Source organism: Anabrus simplex, chromosome 2 (assembly GCF_040414725.1).
Source record: "Anabrus simplex isolate iqAnaSimp1 chromosome 2, ASM4041472v1, whole genome shotgun sequence".
NCBI classification, from domain to species: Eukaryota; Metazoa; Arthropoda; class Insecta; order Orthoptera; family Tettigoniidae; genus Anabrus; species Anabrus simplex.
Genome location: NC_090266.1, coordinates 157,159,805 through 157,186,659, shown reverse-complemented (window position 1 = coordinate 157,186,659; position 26,855 = coordinate 157,159,805). Strand labels below are relative to the sequence as shown.

The window sequence follows — 26,855 nt, the reverse complement described above, 5'->3', positions numbered from 1 at the left end:
AATTATTATTATTATTGCCGTTGCGTCATTTTTTGTTCATTGTAATAATATAAACCTTGTACTGCGAAATAAACTTGTAACGTTCCTTATCAGGGAACGAGTGGCCCATTTAAAATTATTGCAGGGGGCGGGGAGCGAGATTCTTAGCGCCACTACTGTATGCAACATACAGAGTGAATACTGTCCGCTGTGTCGCCAGTATGGATACAAGTCCGGTCAATAGCATATAACAAGGAGGGCGAGTGAAATTGCAGCAGAAAGCAGTATGTCAAACTGTAACAGGCGCTGCATTCTTTTCGTCTTTTCCTAGAGGAAACCAAGGATGCTTTGGTAGCAGTAGGGCACCAAGACGAAACTAGGTCGTCAGGACTGGTTCGACTACTGGGTCCGCTTGCATAAGCGGAAAAAGTGTGCGAGCGGCATTGCAGGAGTCATTGATGTCAACAACCAGAGGGAAGTCCTAACAGCCGTCCAGAAGTTGTTTAAGGTAACACGACCAGTGGAGTAATACCACATTTCCAATATGGCGCGGCATGTTTCAGAGAGAATTTAATTCAAGTAAATGCCAGTAGTTCCTTTTCATTTTTATTTCATTATTGTTCCTTTAATTACTTTTTTAACAACAAATCCCACAACTTATCATTTTAATTCAAGTCATGTAATGTTTTTGTTATATAAATGCAGTCAATTAATTACTTCAAGTAGATAAGCCTAAAATAATCAAAATAAATGTGAAAAAACCGTATCATGGAATGTTGTCAAGTAAGTTATTACCCCACACCTTTAACAATACGAAGATTCATGCTGTACCAAACTGTAACGTTTATTAGTGACTGGCGCCCAATAATTTATAAAGTATCTATATATGTTTAATGTGTATCAATCAGTTTAATATCTCTGATAATAAGAATGTGTTTAATGTTACTTAATAATAATAATAATAATAATAATAATAATAATAATAATAATAATAATAATGACCAAATCAACTTAATGAAAGTAGAGCAGTAAATCATAGAGTCACGCGCTACAATATAACAAATGAGTTTGTATTTTCATGATAATAGTAATGTTATTGGCTTTACGTCTCACTAGCTACTTTACGGTTTTCGGAGACGTCGAGGTACCGAAATTTAGTCCTGCAGGAGTTGTTCTACGTACCAGTAGAACTACCGACACGAAGCACCTTCAAATACCACCAGACTGAGCCAGGATCGAACCTGCCAAGTTGGGGCCACTCAGGTTGGCTGTTTTCATGATCACCACACCAGGAACAAAATTGCTCCTTTATGGGCAGTTTTTTTCCTGCTGCAGTGCTCTGATTTAGCCCTTCTATCCCATTCACAAAGGAAACAGGGATATATAGTAAATCCCGATTGATGGCGCAGATGAATAGAGAGCACTTTTAGGCCACCACAAACGCTCCATTTATGTTTCTCATAAATGGCCCACGTTACCTTAAACAGCCTATAGATGGCTGCTAGGACTTCCCTGTGGTAGTTGATATTAATGACCTCTGCGACGTCGCTCGCACAGTTTTTCCGTTTATGTAAGCGAAACCAGTCCTGACGACCTACTGTAGTTTCGAGTTGGTGCCCAGCTGCTGCTAAATGGACTTAATAACTTAGAGGAATAGAAGGTAGTAAGTTGCCATTGTGTAGCAGAACCACCTCTAAACTTCTCTTAGATCTATCAGTAAAAAGTCTTTCCTCATCAGGTCTATATGAGACATTTATAACATGAAACACACCGGCTATATTTTTACGGAACACCAGTTTGTCAGCGTGTAAGAGGAAGGGTTATAAATATGTTTCCCTTTGACTGTAAAATGTAATAGAAGTTCCAGGTGCTAACTTGCTTTGTAAGCCATACATCATCGTATTTAAATCTCTCGGAAATATTATCTGACATATTTTATATATCTGCTCATTGAAATATAATTGAAACTGTTATTTTCTAAAATGCTGATTTCTGAAAAACCGTAGCCCGGTGAAACAAAACTAAGGCTGGTTTGAGAGCTTTCATTTGGTAGGGAATCAGAATATATGAACAGTTTTCATTCAGCAAAAGAATTGTAGACCAGAGTTGTTATTATTATTATTATTATTATTATTATTATTATTATTATTATTATTATTATTATTATTATTGAACGTTACATTCAGCTTTATGAAGTCTACTGTTTGTGTGTCATGTTACAGCGGAAACTAGGTGTAACTTCAAGTCAGTGCCCAACTCGTACCCCCGGTACCTGGACATCGTGCTGTCACTTGTGAGTGACGAAAGTGAATGTGAGAGACGTTGTTTCGCCTACCCGGACTTCATCTGCCGCTCCTTCTCCTACTACCCGAGTGGTAGTCAGTGCTTTATCAGTGGGGACGACAGAGGTAAAACACTCCCAGTTCCTACCGCATGCAGCAAAACTAACAAAACTGAAATGATATTTAATTACGTATGTGTTGAAAATATGTACCACTACGCGCTACACATAACGGGCGCCAGGAAATGTTCTCCGCAGTGCCTATATGCAGCTGCATAAGGGAGCACCAGCAGTTTAGTTGGCAGCACGGTGACATATCTGTCACGCTCACTCGCCTACAGGCCAAGGTCAACAGGACAGCAGTACATGGAAGGCCACACGTATGACCTGTGGGCAATCTAAATCGTCAGTGTGTATTGCATTAAGCGAGCGTTCAGATAGATTATTGGAATAGTGCAACAGGATACAAGCAGTAGTGTTAACTACTGAAGAGAGAGTTTTTTTGGTGGAATACGTTTTTCGCGAAGGCGATCGGTTTACAGAAAATGTAAAACTAAAATTTCAGGGGCGGCTTCCTAATTCAATGTGTCCAAACCGGGATACCGTTCGGGATTTGATAAGTAAATTTCATGTGACCCGCTCAATTCACGATGTACCGGGAACAGGCAGGCCTACACTTTTAACAGACGAATAAGGATTGATGAACATAAAGTGATTATCATCAATTATGTGCAGTCCATTACGCAAGAAATTTTAGTGAAAGACTTCGACGATATGTGTAGACGTGTTGAAGTCTGTCTTCAAACACAAGGACAACACTTCCAGCATCTGTTATGAATTGCTGTGGTGAGTACAAAGTTTACTGTTTGTTGTTTGTTTGTTTTGTTTTGATACAAACGGCAGCAGCCGTGCTGTCAAGTTAACTGCTGCGGAGAACATTTCCTGGCGCCCTGTACTTTAAGGGGAGTCGTGACTGAAATGTTGCAATTTTTGACCAAAAAAAACACCCTTATAAGTTACGGCCTCTCCCTCTCACACTTCTCCGCACCAAAAGTCATAGCAACACATTTCCTGGCCTGAGAGACGGTGGCACCTCCTGGGAGGTTCACGGTACCCCCATCAGGATACGGAATGGAAGCTAAAAAGACAAGCAAACTCGGCCCATTCTGACGCCCCATTCCATATGACCGGAAATAATGAATGTTCCTCGCGAAACACATTCCCCTCTGTTGCGAGAACCATAATTCCATAAATGAACTCAACAATGAATTCACAATATGTCAAACTATTATTTTACGTAAATAATTCGTTGCTAGGGAAACCTGGACAGCAGATGAGCAATAATTTCAGTGTTGTTTGTTCTGCCACATACCGTAGTAACATGCTTGTTCTCATATCCAGTCTTAAGTTTTTCATCAATTCACTCCCTAACTTCTCCATTACTTGAAGATATTACGAGGGCTGTAAATAAAGTATTGATAGAACGCCAAATTTAATGAACTAACAAGTACAACTGCATTACATTCCTTCAATGTAGTCAGGCGCAAATTCTATTACGATTTGTCAAAAGTCGGGATGGGGACCGTTGGCAAGGCATTCTCTGTTGATAACAGCGACAGAGCGCCCTGCTGCGTGGAGTACAGATGTCACGTCAGGAAATCGACAGTGTTGGAGGGGTTCGTCAACTTCGGAAAAAGGTCGAAGTCACAAAGACTCAAGTCTGGTGAGTGCGGAGGGTCTTCAAGACCACCCAATGCCACCGTTGCAATAAGAGCTTGACATTGTTTAGGTGCGTTGGCATGCGATATGATAGGGCGATCGTCTCGCAATGAAGGTGAACGTTTGCGCGGCATAGCCGGACGCAGGTGTCGCTCCCGAAATAGGCAATAGTAGTCACTGCTGATCGTTCGTCCTTCAGGCTCAGCATGCGTAAGAATAACATCCTCATAGTCGTATGCCACAATATGCATAAGCTTCACCCGACTGGGTATCTGTCGACATTTTTGTGGACGTGGCGAACCTCGGTGACGCCATTCATTCGACTGACGTTTTAATTCAGGCTCGTGCCCACGTCTCATCAATGGCGTATATACGCTGCAGAAATGTGTCTCCTTCGTTGCGGCATCTGTCCAAGTGCATGCCAAACAGCGCATACCGGTGCCATTTCTGTACGTCGGTGAGTTGATGTGGAACCCAACGGGACGCAGTTTTCCTCATGTTAAGGCATTTCGTCACTACGTGCCACACCGTTTGATGACAGAGACCAACCTCTACGGATAATTCCCGGACACTCCATGGATGGTCTACGGAAACGAGACCACTCACAATGTCAATCTGATCTTGAGGAATGGACAGCCGACCTGTACGGTGCAAATCCGCAGTCCCATTCCAACCCACACGAAACGCCTTGATCCATCGTGCAACCATCCTATACGGTAATGCATTCTCGCCACAGGCTTCGCGTAATCCTCGATAACATTTTGATGCATTTTTGCCACGGGCAACCTCGATTTTAATCCATCTTTTGAAAACTTGATTTAAACTCCAACGCCACACACCAACAACACTCCCAACTGGATGCCCGTTAAATTCACACTACACGTCGATAACAGCGCCACCCACGGTTACGCGCCGCCTGACCGCTCCCATATCTTATTTGCGCATGCCCGATATCGTGCGAGTGTCTGGACTACGTTTCCAATACTTTATTTACAGCCCTCTACACATGTTAATGCCTGATATAAAATATTGTGGTCATCTTACAAGAGCTAGTAATGTATAACTGATGTGTTACTTTGTTGACTGTGCAGCTTCTGCCGGGAACGAGGCGCTAATGAGTCGGCCAGGGACGAACTACTTTGAGCGCAACTGTCTCGGTGCTGGAGGTCCAGGATCACCAGGCGATCCGCAAGGTACACTCTTCAGCCGTACGGACACAGTGCCCAGTAAGCTCAGATTAATGATTAACTTACTCTCGCTCGGCATGCAGAAGGTAGTGCGCCTGCTGCTTGGGGTACAACAGACACTGGTAACTCCATTTACTTACGATACTGTGTATATGGATGTATGAAAGGAGAATATTTCTGTGCTTCTTCAAGGCAAATCTTCATCCTCTCTCGCCTCCAACGAGCCCTAATTTCTTAGCTATGAATGATGATATGTAGCCTAACTGACAAGAGAGTAAGATATATTATGAATAATAATAATAATAATAATAATAATAATAATAATAATAATAATAATAAGCAGATTTTTGCGAGATGGGTACATAAATATGAACTTTTAAGTGTTGTTTGTACCCCGGTTAAAGGAAGTTTGGAGATACAACAGATACGTCCAAGTGCAAATTACCTCGATATTTTCGTTACAGTTTGTTCAAATAATCTGCATAAATAGGACTCGCGAACATAACATGAAATCCGGGATTATTTTCCCGTGGTGTTACGTAATATCATACAAGTAATATGCCTAAAAAATTACCCAGCTTTGATCCATACGGAGAAAGAGAAAATATATCCCAAAATAAAAAAATATACAAAATGATTCATCCTTATCAGGTTATCCGTGATGCTTGAAACGTTATGAGGCAGTTTTTGCATGAAGGACGTAAGGATGACCATATGTTTCATGTTGACGAAATATTACAACCAGGTGCATATTTAGGAATCTTTACATTCCTGGGTAAAATAAAACTTCGACACCCCTCCATATAAAGGTACACAGAACTGATTACGCTAATATTTTTACGTAATGTTCTGTTAAACTTTTGCTATGCATTAAATTAACGGAATGTATATAAAACTGTAATTACGAATATATATTGTTACAGAAAGTTCCCTGAGTTTGCTCATGAATTATTTAAGAGAAACATAACCTAACAAAATTAAAATTCGCTTCCTGCTGGCTCTGCCATTGGTAAATGTGTTCATCAGTTCCCTACAGTCCAACTCCATAGTGAGGTCACACTGAACAGCAAAATACAGCAAAGTGACTTTGGTGACGTATTGATTGTGATGTTCTTAAATAGTTCTTAAGCTTTCTTAGTACAGAGCATTTGGAAACAGGTTTACACATATAAATTCTTAACTATCAAATGAGTGGCATTACATATGTGCAAAGGAGAATGCACTTGCTTGCTATATATTCTTTTCGACAGTTGACTATTTCATCAGAAAATGATGTTTCCGATTTTTTTACCATCTGTTTGAAATATCAGCGATAAATGAATGGATTTTGTGTAGATCAGTAAATGAATCTAAGCAACACCTTTAACCAGCAAATAATCGCTTTTATCTTGAACAAACCGTGAGTCAGACCGGAAAGCAGAATTCCAAGTGAGGGAGACCAAGTTCGGATATCACTTATAAAAGGAGAACTACGTTTCGAAGGTCATCAATCCCTCCAGATGATGTAAAAAAAGAATTTTAGCAATCACTGGCCACTGCGGAACGAAAAAAATTAAAACATGAAAGTCAGCCTTATGTAAGGGATACACCTTTAATCGCATCTGAGAAGTGTAAAGTGAACCTCTGTTTGGAGAGTGTTCAAGGTTTTTCATGCTAATTAGCTGGAGTGAAGAGTAAACTTTATGCGATGGAAGTAAGTTCAGCACTAGACTATTCACGAGCATGGATATTCCCTAAAACTGAAGTCTGGTAGTAGCCTCTGTAAATATTTGTGCAGCTTTGCATGTATTTAAATCATTCAAAAGTCATCATGCTTTGACTTTGAGTTGACAAATATATTTACAAATGTTTTTCACATTATTAAACATTACTTTTAGAATTAAAAATAATACTGCGCTTTTGAGGCTCAATGCTATGCACAAATTTGGATATACAGTCTCAAGACCCTTATTGCGCATCATGTTCCATAGCAATGGAAGGATATGTAATCAACCTTCACTTGATCTGGAAGTTGCCACTTTCGGAATACGCCCCTAATTCGAACAGTAGCAGAAAAGAAAGTGTCATTGGTCATTTCAGAACGCCTTTCATTCGTATTCCATTATCATATGGTGTAAAACATAATTGATACTGTACTAGGAGAGTGAATGTGTACAAGTGTGAGTGAATGGTAGTAACACAACTGGCTGGGCGTAACTCGTAATATAGGTACTCTAACTGTAGTGTAAATTATTAACTTTAGCATGCATGTAGGTAATCACAACTAGTCCATTGATAAAGCACTAATTTAGTTGTACAATACGTATATTGAAAATATTTGTAGATTATGTAATACATGCACAACTCTGTAGACTATTTCCTACTTTTCTTATAATTTAGAGATCTCTATTTTGGAGTTACAAGTATTGTAGTTAGTTAACATGGTTCCTCAGCTGGTACCGCTGTTGTAGATTTGAATAATGAAGTGAATAGTTCATTTCAGTTGATGTATCATTTTCTTCTAACCTTAAAATCCTTATTAACGGTGGTTATGAACTGAGGTTGCTGCATGTGTACCAATATTAGAAGTATATAGCAAACCACACTTAATTATTATGAATTATCGCTTGTCATTTTCATTCAAGGGACGTAAATAAATTAAAATATTGCCAAGTCTGGATTGTGTGAAAAGGAATTTGACCTTACAGTGATTCGATGAACTACTTTTTAAATTATGATATTGTGTTACTGGAAATATTTGAGTCATAGTTTAATGGAAATTAAGAGATCTTTATCAATATTCTCTAAAGACTGCGCATCAGGTACATTTTCACCGAGGGTAAATAAAATATTATAATAGTGGATGATTCCGATATGATAGGTAAGGGAAAATGAGCTACCAAGCTTCATTACTAAAGGCAAAAATGCTGAAAATGTGACCGATTATGAAACTCGAACCCGAGTCTCTGCTGCCCGAAGACAAGCGTCAACTTCTTCTCAAGAACGCTTCGCATGTGAGGTAGCATAACTCCAAATCTTTCATACCGAGTCTCCCATATAAACTCAGTCCGAGCGCACGGTGTTTGTACACTGCGTTACGACAGCTGCCTCAGCCGAGCTTATGTTGCGCGCAGCCCCCCTGCTTTAAGCGAGTATACAATCAAATATGAAATCTTACCTTATAAAATATGCTGGAAGTGTCGTCGTTCCTGGGTTATAAAGGCATTGTATCTGTAACCACATTGTGGCTGACGAGAGTGAGTTCTGCCACTGTAATGTTTCTTATTTCTTTCGTAATATTTTCTTTCAGTTCCCCCAATGTGTGAGGATTTGTTCGATACACTTTTTCTTTCAGTTTAACTCACAAGTATAAAGCACACACTGTTAGATCTGGAGAACGAGGGGGAAATATACCAGTACTGATCACTCTGTCTGCAAACACTTCCGCGATTGTAAGAAAGGAATGTTTTGCTGTATGAGCAGGGGCTGAATCTTGTTGAAACCACCCACGTGACTTTTCTTCTTCCGTTAACTGATGGAAGGACGGTGTCGAAATGTCATCTTGATACTTCTCTGCATTTACTGTTGTTTCGAAAAAATAGGCCCAATTATCCACTAACAGCACATCAAACACCGATTTTCCTATCATAATGAGGGACTTCATAAACACCATTAGGATTCTCTGCACACCAATAGTGAGAGTTCTGACTGTTCTCTCAGTAATGAAAAGGCCTGCATCAAAACGAAATAAAAAGTCATGCCAAAATATTTCATACTTACAAATGGGAGAGGGGAAGATAAAATGCTTTAACTCTTCATTTGTGAAATCATATTTCTTGAGCGTATATTGCGAGGTAAGGCCACGGAGACCGTCGGTGGATTATATTCTTATTGACAGCCACACAAGGTCAAATCATTAAGAATATGTGCGTTGGTAGTTCAAGTTATTTCCCACGCGACATAAATTAATTTATACTCATGTTAAATGTGAAGCACCAACCGAAAATGTTGCGAAGATATTTTTTCAACAGGTAGAGTAGTACTGAGCTATGAAGAAAGTCATAAGATAGAAAGGAAGGCAAAATTAATGTGGACGACCCAACTGCAAAAATGCATGTATTTAAAATATTATTGAGATCCAGCGGACAGTATCTGACATGTCGAAGGATAAACCACCTGAATCACATGAGTTTTCATAATATCTCCTTTTTCACTGCCACTGAATTCTAAATGTAGCAATTTTTGATCGATAATACATATATTTTCTTAAATACATTAAATGTGTTTAATATCCACCCGAGAAGACATGCAAAACTTAGCACAGAAAAATAACTTGTAGAACTAATATCTATTGAAAAGATATGCATTGAAAAATAAGAAGCTTACTTTACTAATCTTTGGATTTTTCGGGTATAAGTTGCTAGATTTCAATAATATAGACTATTTGCCGAATAAAAGTAGTATTTTTCTCTCCCTTTTGATAGGAAAATAAATAAAAATCCCATTTAATAATGTAAAGAAATGTAAAGAAATTATTTAATTATAGTCAAAGACAAAGACAAGACACCTCCGTACAGGCCATGAAGGCCCTTGGAGGAGTGGAAGGTAAAGGCTTCCACCATTGTTAACCGCGGCACGTGATGGGATAGAGTGGTTAGCTCTACGCCCGGCCGCCTTTGCCCCCAGGAATTAACCTGGTACTCATTTTTGGTGTAGGATGTGTTAACCTCAGGGCCATATGATTTAATCATAGTATTGTGCTTACAAATATTATTTAAGCTAGCATTTAGCAGATAATCGATCGGAGGGGGGGGGGTAGCTGCTAAAAATGAATAAGTATTGCTATATATAAAACATCCAATGACCGGGAGAGTTGGCCGTGCGCGTAGAGGCGCGCGGCTGTGAGCTTGCATCCGGGAGATAGTAGGTTCGAATCCCACTATCGGCAGCCCTGAAAATGGTTTTCCGTGGTTTCCCATTTTCACGCCAGGCAAATGCTGGGGCTGTACCTTAATTAAGGCCACAGCCGCTTCCTTCCAACTCCTAAGTCTTTCCTATCCCATCGTCGCCATAAGACCTATATGTGTCGGTGCGACGTAAAGCCCCTAGCAAAAAAAAACATCCAATGAAAAATTAATTAAATGTATTTTCTTATCTTCCTTGGATTAATCAGTAGGCTGAACCTTTGTAGTTTCTCTAGTAATAGGGCAGCTGTCCTAAGTGGATTTTTTCTCCCTTAAAAATCAAGCAACTATATTACTCTCTAGAATGATCTTTACAGAGCTACCATCTTGATCCACCACATATTAGAAATGGTTTAAATTGCACATTATGAAGGGAAATCTCATTACAGGTGGACGTTGTACTGTTGGGAGAGCGGAGTTCGAGAAGGTGACAGGCTATGAACTCCAAGGCCAGCGAGGATACAGTCTACTTCGTGAACATCTTCCAGGAATAACTTCACGCTGTGTTCAGCTTTGTCGAGCCGATCCTCGATGCCACGGTTTCAACCTCGACTACAATCGTAACGACTGCACAGCACTCGAGAGTGATGCGTATTCCACCCACATCGACATCCGCCAAGTGCCTGGCATTGCATACTTCGAAGGCGTTTGCTTGAGGAGTGAGTTTGTTTCTGATTTCTTGAGATCTAATCGTCATTGAAGGACAATGTTTCGAAATGATCTTCTCAATCGTGTTTGACCTATACACATGTGACCTTAAGGTTACAGGTAGGAAAAGGTAGAATGCAAACGTAATTAAAGAGCTACGTTTGTTTTTTAGTCCATTTTTTAAGACAATTGAACACTAAAAGAGTGTGCCGAATTTCATTTTTCTGTGATTAGTGGTTACACGTTACACTGATAGTAAAATTAATATTCTACAATAGACAATTTTACAGGAGAACAATACAAATTAGAAGTCCAGTATCTCAGTAACTATTACTGATAAACCAATGTCATTTAGCACACTGTTTTAGTGTGAACTACAATCATGAATGTAGCTCTTTATTTATGAAAATAAGGGCAATAAAACTTTTGACAAAATTTATGAAGATTTGAATAACAATATTTGAACATTTCTTGACAAAAAACTACTTTACCAAATAACATAATTGTAGTCTACATTGTAGCTACACGCGGTGGGTAGTAGCTGTAAAAATGTCATTCATGTCACATGAGTAGTTTCCGAGTTTATCCTTCAAACATCTTGGAATGAATTTGAAGCCTTAAAAAACATCGCAAGGGATAAAGTGTCATAAACAATTAACCAGTAACTAATAAGCTAATAATAATCTACAATATTCATTGCACATAATAATTCTTCTCCACCTAGAATAAGTATTCCTATGCAAATTATGATGGCAAAGATAGTGATTTCCCATTATGTGGTCTTCACAGACTTGTTATTATTATTATTATTATTATTATTATTATTATTATTATTATTATTATTATTATTATTATTATTACTGAATCAGGCAAAGTCAAATATAACTGTGTTAAAGGCAATTTAATATCCCTGGAGGAGTAAAAGGTAAAGGTAATCTCGTCACTTTGTACGCTGGATAGAGCGATTAGCCTTTATCCCCGGGAGTTAACGAGGTTTTCATCTCTGTTGGAATGGCTGTGAACTGTAACTGAATAGGTGCTGCATTTTTGATGTGTTCTTTTTTTTTTTGATCTGGTACTAGGCGTGTACTAGCGCGAAACGCCTGTCACAAAACATGACGCAATTTGGCAATGCTGATATCTTTCTGTATATATTGGCAATATCGCCATTTTAATTACATCGTTACAAAGAAGAACTCTTAAGCTTCAATTTGACACCGAATAAATATTTGTTGTATCACCCGTCAAAACAAGATGGCCACCAAATAAGACGCCATTTTGGCGGTAACGCAGCCGAGGGCAATCTTTATAACTTCGAAACCATCAGTCCGATTCCAAAAACAAAGTATCGTTTAGAAGCATTTATAATATCCTAAAAATGAATTAATTTCAGTTGGTGACGCCGTTAGCGACGGACCTCTCTTTGAAAAAAAAATATTTTGTGAAATGTTCGACAAATTTTCGTATTGCCCAACTTTATACAACAAAGCAAGCGAAGATGTCCGATTACTTCACCACTGGTAATAAGACTACATTCCGAATAAAATGAGGCCGAAACAGGTCTGCAGGGCCAAAATCGAGAGCGCAGAGATCAAAAGAATATCGTCAATGCAAGCACTAACGAGGGGCTCCGAGCTCGAGCACGTCGAGTGCCCCCGTGGAAGTGGACGATAGCATCGACACTATAGTTCGCTTGTTTGGGGAGACAGCTGCTGTGCCTATTAACACCACCAGCAGCAGATCGGGCGTTTTCACGCCTTTAAAGTTTATTTATTTATTTATTTATTTATTTATTTATTTATTTATTTATTTATTTATTTATTTATTTATTTATTTATTTATTTATGTATTTATTTATTTATTTATTATTTGATTGATTGATTGATTGATTGATTGATTGATTGATTGATTGATTGATTGATTGATTGATTGATTGATTGATTGATTGATTGATTGATTGATTGATTGATTGATTGATTGATTGATTGATTTATTTATTTATTTATTTATTTATTTACTTATTTATTTATTTATTTATTTATTTATTTATTTATTTATTTATTTATTTATTTATTTATTTATTTATTTATTTATTTATTTATTTATTTATTTATTTATTTATTTATTTATTTATTTATTTATTTATTTATTTATTTATTTATTTATTTATTTTGTTCAAGGTTGCGGGAACTAATCGTGACGTAGTCGGTAAGTTTGTATAATGTGAGAGATCCGTGTCAGTAGATTTATAAGGACGTTGAATTGCCCGTTTTCAGCGCAAAGGTTCTCCGGAACTTTTGAAACTGTGAGCAATTCAATACATTGTTTCTGCTGTAAACGAAGTGAACGTCGGAATTATTTGTTTCCCCAAACGGAAGACTTTTCTAATTGTTTCAGCTTCCTAGTGGGGAGTCGAGCACAAGTAAACCGGCACCTTGGCCGTCTCGACTAGAGAGTTCCGTCAATCAGTTAATTTGAGTTTTCCGACATCGAGCAAGAAGTCAAACATCGCTAGCCATGCACAGGTGGACTCAATCCTATTTTTCACCCATATTGCTCGGGTACAATATATCAAGACATAATTCGAAGCATGAGCCTTTTAAGAGTGATTATCAAAATAATATTCCAGTTCCTTGAGTTTAATTCTCGAATTATTCAACTGGTCAACGTCATATTCAAGCCTTCCAGAGGGTACATTGCTGGTATTTGTAACGCAAATGCAGTGCTATTACTGCCCCATTAAAGAAACCTTGGAATAATAAGTGCAAATATTTACGGTATTTTTCATAGTCCACTGTATTCTAGACAAGATTATTCGTGATCAGTCCAAGCCAGGCCACTCGCAGAGTAAAATTCTCTTTCATTGTTCAACGAAGCCGGAATAACTCTTCTGTCACTTAAGTTAACATTCTTCAATTTATTCCATTCAGGGGTCGTTACAGCTACCCTAGCTCAATTTTGATTTTGATTGAGGGTTTAAAACCGCATTATTTTCCTAAAGGCATGGGAGTTTTCAGGTTAAAGTGTTGCACTATGATTCGTCGGAATTCGAACCTAGCCGTCTAGGTGGAACGCCAACAATTGACGTACTGACTTAATCACGCCTTCCTTCTGTCAAATAAATGTTCTACGAAGGTATGCTACGTTAAATTAGCTGCAGATAATATTCGTCATGAGTATAGAATATAAATGTGATGTGTTTGTTTTGTAAATATAGGTGCCACCTGCAGCCTGGCTTGGACGTTTGAGAGATATGTGAACCACGAGCTGAGGGGCTTCGTCAATCTCGCATTGCCAGCAGTATCTAAGACAGAGTGTGAAGACCGCTGTTTGGAAGAGAGAACGTTCACCTGCAGGTAAGAGAAGCAACTCTTTCTCACCCTAAAGATGAAGATACAGTTTATCTCTTATAAACCCAGACCGAGAGCACGGTGTTTGTGCTCTGCGCTCCAGCAGCTGCCTCAGCCCAACTTACGTCGTGAGCTGCCGCCCTGCTTTAAGCGCGCATACAATCTTATATGAAATCTTGCCTTATAAATGACGATGAAGTGTCATCCTCCATAATGAGGGATTTCATAAACACCGTTAGGATTTTCTGCACACCAATAGAGAGACATGACTGTTCACACGACCATTAAGATGAAACCAGGCCTGATCAGAAAATAACACACGCTCTAGGTCGAATAAACGATCATTCAATAATGCAAGACATCACTCACATCATCTCACTCTTGTGGCTTAATCAGCAAGTTTTAAACAGTCGGCCCGTGTAAACCTGTACGGTTTGATGTGTAACAGTTTGTCGTTCTGTGTGCAGAAGAAACCGAAACCCCTACGTGTTGTGCTAATTTTGTAAGTGATTTATTCGGCGACCGTTCAAGATTCGCGCCAATGTCATCTAGCTTTTGTTCTGTTAAAATTGTTCGTGTATGCGCATGTTTTTTTATTGAGCACTGAGCTAGTAGTTTCAAATTTATATATAATTACGTGAATCTGTGCTCATGAAGGTGGCACTTCATCAGGAAATTGCTGAACAAATGCATCGCATACCCGTCGAGCCGACTCGTACGTAAAATAACTTTTACATGCGAAAATACGGTGTTGCAATCATAACTGCCTCACCATGTTAACAGCTGAGATCCACACTGGCTATAAATTCTAGGTCAAGAACTATACGTGCGCCTCCCGTACAGCTGCTTAGGTCTCGGAGAGTAGAAACACCGCTGGACGGTCTGGGTTTATAAAGGATACCCAGTATATGCCATATTGTTGCACTCAAGTTATAAATTGGAATTTATTTATTTATTTATTTATTTATTTATTTATTTATTTATTTATTTATTTATTTATTTATTTATTTATTTATTTATTTATTTACAGTAGAATCCCATTTATCCGAAATAAAGGGGGCGGAGCCACTTCGGTTGATGCGTTTTTTTGGATGACCCATGGTAAATATTTTCGGAAGTTAAATGTCGAAATAAAAATACATAAACTCCGTTAAGCAAAGGTGCGTACTGTGTATTAACATTAAAATATTTACATGTCACTGATTGTATAAATTCAGTGATTTTCTTCTGAATTTTCTTGGTGCAGCGCTGTTGTTCAGCTACCGTTTAATCAACAGTACATCAGCTGGTGTAGATTCATTGATTTGTTCAACAAAGCGCAAAGCGATCTGAAACAATGAAACATTTGTTGTTACTATTGAAATGAATACTGTATACCGTAATTTTATTACAGTACTGTATTTTAATAAAAATTTGAAATTAATCTTACCTCCAATGCATTAAATCCATCATCTAATGTTAACTCGATTCTCAGAACTGCCTTTGCCAAAGTCGGTGTCGTCTGCATAATCTTCATGACGAATAATACAGTTATAATAATAATAATAATAATAATAATAATAATAATAATAATAATAATAATAATAATAATACACTACTAATAATTGCTGCTTGTTCAAGAAAAAATGTATCATGGAACGAACTAGAGGGTAAGAAACTGTTTTGTTTTATGCTACACGTGTATTCTGGCATACGTCATAATATAAAATACGGTTCGCCTGGTAGCTCTCAGCACATATAGCAAGAGAATTACTAATATCGACGGCTAAGAACGAGAGGGTAAAAACTAAATATTAAAATACAATTTTACCAGAGCATTTCGGTTAAGCCGGGTTTCGGATAAGCGAAGTTCGGTTAAGCGAGGTTCTACTGTATTTATTTAGAAAAATAGCAATAAAATATTTTTAAAAATCATTGTCATAAATATTGTTCTGTATGACCTGATTAGGAGGCCGATCGGTTAGATTCCGTAATTAGGGAGGACTAGCTGTTGGATATTATCTTTATTTATTTATTTATTTATTTATATATTTATTTATTTATTTATTTATTTATTTATTTATTTATTTATTTATTTATTTATTTATTTATTTATTTATTTATTTATTTATTTATTTGTATTTTTTATTTATTTATTGGAGTCCCCTTCTCTTCTTCAGTGCCTCTAAATGCAGGCAACTACTTTGGTCTTCATCTACGGATGAGCGCTGCTTCAATATATTAACACGCTGCAATTAAGAACACCGGTAGTAATGACACTAAAAATAAATAATAACAGAGATTTGATTTATACTGATCTCGTAAGACCAAATTTCGGACAAAGACAGACATCAAGCTTACTCACGCAACAGCAAGCTGACCACGAGCAGCCGTCAACGGAAACCGATTTGTATAATGACAGGCGACTAGCGTGGCTTTGCCCCAGTGCGGGCTACACACAGCTGCGGACGAAGGTCAAAATGAACTAACAGTTAATCATTATTTCTCTTTGTAACAGATCAGCAACATACAACTATCGCCGCAAGGAATGTCGTTTGAGTGCCGAGGACCGCTATACTCAACCCCAGGCCTTCCAGGCGTCCATGGACTCAGATTATCTGGAGAACCAATGTGCCCCTCGTAAGTATATGCTAGTTTGTAGAGCTCTAATAGACGTTCAGGGACGTCTTCACCATCAGAAAATGCGCTAAAGTAATATCACTATTGTTGAAATTTCAATTTTGTCTTCGTTTGTCTGCGTAATTCTCGTGAAAGGGTAACAGGTTTGAAATGAATGTAACTTAGAAGCTTTCAGTTCGTCTATATTATATTTTGAGCTAGTGTGTTCGGCAGACAGAAAAGCTTTTCAAGTTACATTAAGGAAGTCGACATTGGAAAGTTTAGCTTCCTTCTTAACAGATATGCAATCATTCCAGTTCCTTACAGATAACAACAGCTTTCAATATATTGGAATTAATTCTAAAAATTCTCATTAAAATTTGTTTTTCTTAAAGAAAATTTTGGTACCCAACCCGCGAAAATGTTAGAGATTCAACATTGCGGTGGCTCCGACGACCTCACAATGCACTCAAGAGGCTTGCCAACGACAGCGCATACATTATACACAGCTACTAAATGACAAACACGAATGATAGGTTACAGCTACTGATTTTTTTTCTTTCCAAGCCACTGCCATAGAAAAGAATGTCTATCAGAGAGCGTGGCTTTCCGCGACAGTGACTGACCTGGACACTCCTACAAAGCGACAAACACGATAGATAATTTAGAGCTACTAAATTACATTTTTCTTCTCGTGCGGGCCACAGGTTTGGTGGACCGTTCTGTAGTAGAAATACAACCAGCATTAAGTCGATACCGCCAAATTTTAGCAATTCATGCAACGAGTAGTTCTACCGAAACAAATTCCCGCAAGGCAAGACCAATCAATCTTAATGACGTTCTAGTGCGCAACATCTATTTTGTAAGGCTACTGCTCTTCATGTTTGTACTAGCTTGTTCTGTGAATAATATGCGCCAGCCTGTGCTCTTATATTATGCTCTGATTATGTTTAGTGTGAGGATGGATACAATAAGTTACCGACAAACTCTTAACTCATCGTTGTTTTGCCAATGTTAAACGTATTTATTAGTCAGAAAATGTTCGAATTTCTCAAGAATTAAAAAATGTTTTCCATGTCGAAATCTGACGGCTGGTTCGAGGCCCACTCAGCTTACGTGATTAGAATTGAGAAGCTATCTCACGGTGAGATAGCGGCCCCGGTCTAGAAAATCAAGAATAACGGGCGAGAGGATTCGTCATAGTGACTTCAGGTCACTTCGTAATCTGCAGGCCTTCGGGCTGAGCAGCGGTCTCTTGGTAGGCCAAGGATCTTCACGGGCTGTTCCGCTACGGGGTTTGGTTATTTTCATATCGACATCTACTGCGCCATTTAGCTATATTATTTGTGTCACTAACACGTAGGCTTGAAATTGAATGTGAAACACCAGGCATTAGCATTCTATTCATATAAATATACCTGGTTCAAAATTTAGGCTAGTCGAAGCCAGCGCGCTAGCTCGCTCAGCACGCAGTGGGCTGAATTAGCTCTGACGGTCTGACAATTCGCCAGCTCTCTTGCCCCTCGGAAGTGAGCTAGCACGAGCTACAATAGTACGATGCTCTCTTGCTCCTCGGAAGTGAGCTAGCACGAGCTATAGTAGTACGATGCTCTCTTGCTCCTCGGAAGTGAGCTAGCACGAGCTACAGTAGTACGATGCTCTCTTGCTCCTCGGAAGTGAGCTAGCACGAGTTACAGTAGTACGATGCTCTCTTGCTCCTCGGAAGTGAGCTAGCACGAGCTACAGTAGTACGATGCTCTCTTGCTCCCCGGAAGTGAGCTAGCACGAGCTACAATAGTACGTTGCATGTCGCTGGGTACAGTCATGAACATAAAGTAAAACAGACATTCCTTGATGAAATTAAACATTATGTTACCTTAGTAGGAGAGAAATAACGTGGACTTTTTCTTTCCTCAGCTGTTGGCAGGTGTGTATACCGGAACATCCAGGAAGGTCGCCAGCTCATCTACACCGACAAGTCGCTGTCTGCTTTCAGTGACTCCAGTTGTCAACACGCGTGTGATGTGGAGCGAGAGTTCATGTGTCGCTCCTACACCTTCCTCAGTCAGGTGAAGGCATATTCTTTCTTTTCATTTTACATATAAAATTTTCTTTGTATTTCTAATAGGCCGGCCATACACGTTGCGGCGTACCGGAGAGGTTTACTTGTACAGTTCACCTGCGCGGGTAAACCGGAGCGTGGGTGGCACCTACGTTCGATGAACCTGTACAGGTGAGCCAGGAAGAATCGAAAAACAATTATTCCGTTACCTGCGCAGTCTGTGTGATTCGCCCAAGACCTGCACAGCTTTCAGCTCAGTTGAAGCAGGACAAGCGTAGGAAGAGGGTATTGCGTTCTGTTTCTTTCTTTTTACAAAACCACTCGGTTTGCTTTGTTTTGTAATTTCTTTTTGCTTACCGGTGATTTTTGTTTTGTTTTGATAGAGTACTATACGAAACATGTCAAACCGTAACCGAACTCAAGTTTTAGAGGAGTTTATCGAGTTGTACAAATCCGAACCTTGTCTGTGGAGTGTGAAGAGAAAGAAGTATCATAATCGTGCACTGAGAGATGCCGCTTATAGAAAATTATTGACAAACTTGAAGGAATCCGAGACTGAAGCTGTTAAGGATACAGTTATCAACTGACGGGTAAACCGTACCGTCTATGAGGTCGGCGCCTGTACAGGATTACTGCGCAGGTCAACTGTACAGGTAAACCTCTCCGGGACGCCGCAACGTGTATGGCCGGCCTAAAATCGGACATGCAATAAGAGTAAAATTACCGTACCTCTGTTTATTTTAATAGAGGAATAAAAAGTTTTTAGTGAATATTAAGGTTCGAAAGTTAAGGAGAATTTAGATTTCTTTCCTGCGCTCGTTTTACCCGCTATCTGAAAAATAAGTGTGAATGACGGGTCCCTGATCCCGTTGAAAGAAATTTGATGTTGCATATAAATGCATATTTCAGTCATTTTTATTGTTTTGGTCATATTTAGCTCATTTTAGCAACATGAGGTCATATTTGGTTAAAATTTCAGCAATTTGATTAAAACGAGGGGTAATTAACAAGGTACGTGTTATCTGCGTCGAGTTTCAAACACAGGATTTCCAAATAGTGTAGCAGATATATTTTTCTTTCCTTTCCCGGAACAGACATGTAGCAGGGTGAGAAGACTTTTTTTTTCGTAAAGGGCACCTGAGCCATGGCTCATATAGGTGCAATACATATCTGATGATTCCAAAAAGGCTCTGCTGTACAGCCGTCTTTCAGCACATCTTTCTGGACAGATTAGATTGCCACACGATACGCCTGAGCTCACGGAACGTGATGATAGTGTGTTTCCGCCTTTGAATCACTCCGGTAGATATATTTAGCTCAGAAGCAATTAGCAAACAAGTAAATTCCATGTTATCTCTCGCCCAGTTCTTGCTTGAAGGGTCCAGTTCCAGCTCCCTTCCCGAACTTCAACAGACTGGCTTCAGTAAATTTCCTGTTAGGCAGTGTCTTCTGACCTGCGTCGACAGATACCATAAAACATGCGAATACTTCGGATTTTTGGATTTATTTAGGAAAATCGAGCGAGAACTGCACCTCAAGGCTATGATACTGAATTAATGTTGAGCGTTTTAACGTACTCTAGGTCTCCGTCAGTTTGTATGAATAAATATGTCTGGTGTACTATCGCTGATCACGTTTAATGTTAGTAATATTGTTATCTACCCCTAAAATTCATGTAATATTTTATCGCATTTTAGGTCATATTGATCGTTGTTAGGTCATATTTAGCTAGTTTAGGTCATATGTAGCTAGTTTTATGCCACATTTAGCTAGTTTTGAGGTCATATTTAACTAGTTTTAGGTCACATCTGCTTGCGTATTTTGTACTTCCTTAGGTCATAAACTTCCTAACCCTAGTGATTATTTTGATAAAAATGCCGTTGTTAATTAAAATTCTGTTTGAATAGACTGGCCTGGATACTAACCAGTGTCTTCTGAGTGGAACTATGGGGTCAACCTTGGACAGCAATGGCTTCCAGAATCAAAGTGGTGCCTTGTACGCTGAAAAGGATTGCGTTGGTACTGGTGGTACATACCCCCCAGGGCCGTACCCTCCAGGAACGTACCCTCCAGGAACTTACCCTCCATACCCAACATACCCTGGAGGAAGACCGCCAGTGAACGGCCGCCCGGGACCCGGGGGTCAGTATCCCGGGCGATATCCACCGACAGACCAGGATGCCACATTAGTGCCATATCCATGCAGATACACTCTCACGTACGAGAAAATCGCTGGGGCAACTTATGCTAGCAGTCACAGGTAAGAGTTAACTTTTTGTTTAACTGCTTGCGATTTCACATTATTATTATTATTATTATTATTATTATTATTATTATTATTATTATTATTATTATTATTATTATTATTATTATTATTATTATTGTGTTATGTCATATCACTCCGGACGCTGGTTGAATCATCAATAACCGAAGCAGCATATTAATGAGGTGTACAAGGCAAAGTGAGGAATAGAGAGCTTCAGGCCTACCATTGTTTTCCTCACTTAACCAGGCAGTGTTTTTGCAGTACCACTCAACCTATAAGCAACACTTTTAACAGCACCCACTGGCCGTGCTGTAAATGCCTTACTCAACAGCACACATAACTTAGCAACTGCCACCAATGTTATTCCTCACTGAAGTATAGTAATTGCCACGTAAGGAAATACCCCAGAAAGTAAATATCGCCGCCCGATGCTCTTCTTTTCTCTTTTTTGTAATGGCTGATCACTGCTGCCAACCTGCCTGGTTACATATTAAAATCATCAGACATAACCATAACAAACTAACCTCAATGTAAACACCGATAATGAATGTTTCCCTACCCTAGTAAATGATATAAGATAAGATGAAATAAATCAAGATAATTATGAATATCTCCTCAATGAGGAATTAAGGAAATAAACACACTTTCTCACTTAAATTATCTGTCTTTATTTTGATATACAGTAGGCGTGCTATAACCATATTCTTGAAAAGAGGGGCGTGTTAAACGATGCAATTTATTTAATAAGTCTTTGCAGTGTGATTTTCGAAAGTTTCAGACATCCAATGACTTCCCTTTCTTTTGCGCGAATATTTCCTTCTCTCTTCAATACCGGTAACCAGTAAGGAGAGAGATTATTGGGCATATTTTCAGCCTGCAGGCTGGTTATATCTTCAAGCTTATCAGGAAACATATAGGAATACTAATGTGCCAAGCTCCGTGAACTTAATTTAGGTCAGCTTTCAAGTTCACTGCGGATTTGAAAATAATAATGTTATAAGTTCTACTGCCAAAATTTCGTCCCGCAAGAGTTATTTCATGTACCGGTAGATCTAGACATGAGTCTGACGTATTTGAGCACTTTCATCATTTCACACAAACTATGTTATTAAATGCATTATCCGAACATGCCACAATCCTACTTACCTGGTATTAGCCAAATAGATTTACAATCCCACAGAAAAAGAAAATATGCTTTAAATATTCTCGCAAATGTATCACTAGTGACTTTAACGGCGATGCGGTGGCAACACGCACTTCACGCTAGAGCAGTGATGAACGTTGCCAACGTGCCAGATTAACGGTAAATGTAAGACGTCGCATCGGCAAGTAGGGTCCCTAAACTGTATGGTTACCGACACTGAAAAAGACCCAACAGCAAGAAAAGTAACCATAAATCAATATCTTAATATTACAGGGGAGAAAGGGTAAGGTTGCACCCTTAGGGTACGTCGTTACACGGAGAGGACTATAGAAATATCCATCTACTTCCTCGTTTCCTAATCTTACGTTTGTTATAAATTGATTAATTTTCAGCCTTTACTCCTTCACTAAGACTGTATCCATATAGTTAAGCAAATGTCTCTACATCCTTTGCAGACTCTCTTGTGTATATAAATAATATGAGTAAGGAACGGCAATCAGAGGTAATGTCATTCTGTATAGAGTAATAAATAAGTTACAAGATTGTGAGCAACTGCAAAAGAAAAAGACCTCGACAATGTTGTGAGCTGGACAGGAAGCAATGGTATGATGATAAACGGGGTTAAAAGTCAGGTTGTTAGTTTACATAATAGGAAAAAAGTAATCTTAGTTTTAATTACTGTGTTGATTGGGGTGAAAGTTTCTCATGGGGATCACTGTAAGTACCTAGGTGTTAATATAACGAAAGATCTTCATTGGGATAATCACATAAACGGGATTGTAAATAAAGCGTACAGATCTCTGCACATGGTTCTGAGGGTATTTAGGGGTTGGAATAAAGATTTAAAGGAAAGGGCATATAATTCTCTGGTAAGACCCCAAGTAGAGAATGGTTCCAGTATACGCGACCCTCACCAGGATTATTTGATTCAAGAACTGGGAAAAATTCCAAAGAAAATCAGCTCGATTTGTTCTGGGTTATTTCCTAAAGAAAAAGGTAGCGTAACTAAAATATTGCAAAGTTTTGGTTGGCAAGACTTGGGAAAAGGTGGGCAAGCTGCTTGACTAAGTGGTATGTTCCGAGCTGTCAGTGGAGAGATGGCGTGGAATGACATTAGTAGACGAATAAGTTTGAGTGGTGTTTTGAAAAGTAGGAAGGATCGCAATGTGAAGACAAATTTGGAATTCAAGAGGACAAATTGGGACAAATATTCCTTTTATAGGAAGAGGGGATTGGAATAATTTACCAAGGGAGATGTTCAATAAATTTCCGAATTCTTTGCAATTATTTAAGAAAATACTAAGTAAACAACAGATAGGGAACCTGTCATCTGGACGAAGCTAAATGCAGATCAGTGATGATTTGAGTGAGACTCAGATATCCGCATATCCTCTCATTGAACTATATAGTGTATATACAATTTTAAAGTTCCATTGAGAAGTCTCCACACACTCCTTTAGCCCCTTGATTAATCTACTCGGCATCAGACTGTTTCGGCTCTTCATGGCAATTACTTCATACATCGAAGAAGTTAATCGTTGATGCTATTGTGAATCAGACCAATATTTTAAAATATATTGGATGCTGAAACTTTGTCACAGTGTAAGGTTACACCAGGACACACTTCAGAGAGTCATACACAGGAGATTACAAAGTGTTTAGTAACTGTTACTACTTAGATCAGGGGTCGAAAAATATTTCTTTGGTGACATGTCCCTCGAGCACAGACGTCATGACATACCTTGCTCAAACACTTCGCTTAATTTAGAAGATGAATCAGCAACAGGCTTGTCCTATTATTCAATGCTGTTTGAAGATCGTGTGTGCTGTGGAGAATAGGATATTTTATTTAAAGTCAATTACATGTAGGACCAGAGGTCCTTTGACTGTAACTGATTGTCACTGAAACCTAAATCTACGTTGTATCAATTAATCTACTAAGTCTAATAACAAAAATACATAAAAAGCATATGATACACTTTTCTACTGAGAATAAAAACACCGAGCTCGATAGCTGCAGTCGCTTAAGTGCGGCCAGTATCCCCACTGTCGGCAGCCCTGAAGATGGTTTTCCGTGGTTTCCCATTTTCACACCAGACAAATGCCGGGGATGTACCTTAATTAAGGCCACGGCCGCTTCCTTCCACTTCCTAGGCCTTTCCTGTCCCATCGTCGCCATAAGACGTATCTGTGTCGGTGCGACGTAAAGCAAATAGCAAAAAAAAAAAAAGAGAATAAAAAGTTACTAAAACTTAACATCTAGTAGATTACAATATTACTTTTACCATTTCAGAAGCGTACACTGTACTAAAAAGGAAAAGAAGACACAAGACATAAGAGAAAACTACGATATATTTTAATGCCGAGGATGAATTAAGAATAAAACTAAACATCTAAAATATATCTAGGAGATTATGATATTTCGTAACATTTAATCTTTTTTTGCTAGGGGCTTTACGTCGCGCCGACACAGATAGGTCTTATGGCGACGATGGTATAGGAAAGGCCTAGGAGTTGGAAGGAAGCGGTCGTGTCCTTAATTAAGGTACAGCCCCAGCATTTGCCTGGTGTGAAAATGGGAAACCACGGAAAACCATTTTCAAGGCTGCCGATAGTGGGATTCGAACCTACTATCTCCCGGATGCAAGCCAACAGCCGCGCGCCTCTACGCGCACGGCCAACTCGCCCGGTAAACATTTAATTAATTTGGTGAAAATGCACTTACATGGCTTAGTAAGTGGAAAGTTTTTGTGAGTTTTGACACTACTTTGCTGTATTTCATATAGTAGAAGGTCATTGTACAATTGAGACGCAGTGACAATAAACGACTTACTGCACTTAACGTGCGATGCTGTGGACACACAGCTGTAAACCTATTGTCCCGATCGTACACTTGACTCATCTGAACAAAGAACTTGGTCAAATATGAGGGAACATTAGATTTTAAAATTCTCAGCAGTAAGCAAGCAGCTGAGTATGATCGTCTATCCATGAGTTTCAACCACTCTGCGGCTTTTTAGTAAGATGTTACATGAGAAACTTAACGAATACTGAAGACGAAACGCACACAGGCATAATGAACTTACTGGAGTTTTGGTATTATATTTCTCTGAGATATCGCCGTAAATTACAGCGCCGTAACCTAAAATAGGACATACCATAGTTTGGATCGATTATCTTTCTGACCGAAAAAGGAAGATACGACACGATTCGACGAAACTGATGCAATGTACAAAACACTTTCCTTCCCAAATGTTTGGCATGGAATGTCCAGGAGAGAGTATTATCCATATGAATACCTAAATTCTTAACACATTCCTGATACTTGACTACAGAACCTTTACAGTTACTGGAGGAGTTGTAACCGTACAACAGGGTTACAGATTCCATTCAGTATTTTTTATTATTATTATTATTGTTACGGAGTTTTTCCGTGGTAGGTAGAGGTGAAAGAAGGTGCGGGTGTGAATAGGTCTCCAGCTACGAAAGCAAAATTAATTTAAAATTTAACAAGGTTATATTTTCTTTTCAAAAACAAGAAATAACAAGCATGGCAGGTACAAAGTAGCAAGTCAAAAAGGGTAGTTACAATATTTACAGGAATTGGGCTTCGCGCCCTGATTTTACACAGCTTGGGCAATCAGCTCAGTTTTACCCCAAACACGAGTTTTAACAGAGGGGCAGAAAACCCCATTCATACCTAGGAGCCCTTGCTCCAAATTACACAGAAAAGCCTCCACGAGGCATACAACACTTAATTTTCAAAAGAGCCACTCGCTCTCAAAATTTAAGCCTCTCCCAGGCCACACCAAACTCCACCTTCAAGTTGTCCTCACTGGACATAGACACAGGGGTACAATACCCAACCTACTGAGGTCTATTAAATGAAAAGGGGCAATTACATGACCTCTAAAATAACAATTTGAGAGGAGGCAATCTGCACTCCTAATACACTTGTTTTTAAAAAAAACCTAATCTGGCTCTAGGCCACTAATGCAAGGGCTAATCCCATACTACCGAGGTGACTTTAGAAAAGAGCAATTTGTTTTACATTAACGAAGAATAGGTTGAGAAAATAAGTTCACCTCAAAACAATAAGAGTGGGAGCTCGAGAGGGTTAGCACTCTCTATCCCAGAAGGTAGCTTAAAAGAGAATAGAAGAAAGATCGTTACATTTTAGGAAAAGGTTACATGGAGGAACGCTTCGCACCCGCCCCGAGAGTTAAACTGCTGAGCTAGCAAAGAAAGAATTTATTAATCGGCCATTACCTTATTGATGACCGCTGCCGAGGAAAGAGGCGCTTCCCGCCTCCTGCTATGTACTTTATACACTGAAAGATGGAACAGAAGTGGCCCGGAGACCCTAAAATCAGCAGTTTAAATCCTCTCGCGGAAGTTTCTAGGCGTTAGGGGAATGAAAACACCCGCCCACAATTACTTTATTGGCTAGGGTACAGAAACATATCCAAGATGGGGGAAGATACATCGGATTGGTCGGAAATTACTAAAAGAAATTCGGGATTGGATAAATCTAAAACAAGGGGGAAAAGAGGGGTATACAGCCAACTTAAACAATAACAGAAAGAAATTTAGCAAGAAACAAACATTTGAAAAAAAATTTCTCCAACAAAATAGTTCTTTGACTCCGCACTAGGGTGCACTATTGTTGATCTTCAGT

General features: G+C 38.9%; 1 protein-coding gene across 1 annotated transcript in view; it reads left to right on the top strand.

Moving 5' to 3' along the window:
* LOC136863472 (uncharacterized) overlaps positions 1-26,855 on the top strand; it is a 208,900-nt gene that overhangs the window by 55,256 nt on the left and 126,789 nt on the right. The window contains exons 10-16 of the mRNA XM_068225952.1: positions 2,202-2,387; positions 5,071-5,205; positions 10,499-10,768; positions 13,975-14,113; positions 16,605-16,726; positions 18,623-18,774; positions 20,675-21,027. Coding sequence (XP_068082053.1) covers positions 2,202-2,387; positions 5,071-5,205; positions 10,499-10,768; positions 13,975-14,113; positions 16,605-16,726; positions 18,623-18,774; positions 20,675-21,027 — 1,357 coding nt within the window. The remainder of the gene's footprint in view (positions 1-2,201; positions 2,388-5,070; positions 5,206-10,498; positions 10,769-13,974; positions 14,114-16,604; positions 16,727-18,622; positions 18,775-20,674; positions 21,028-26,855) is intronic.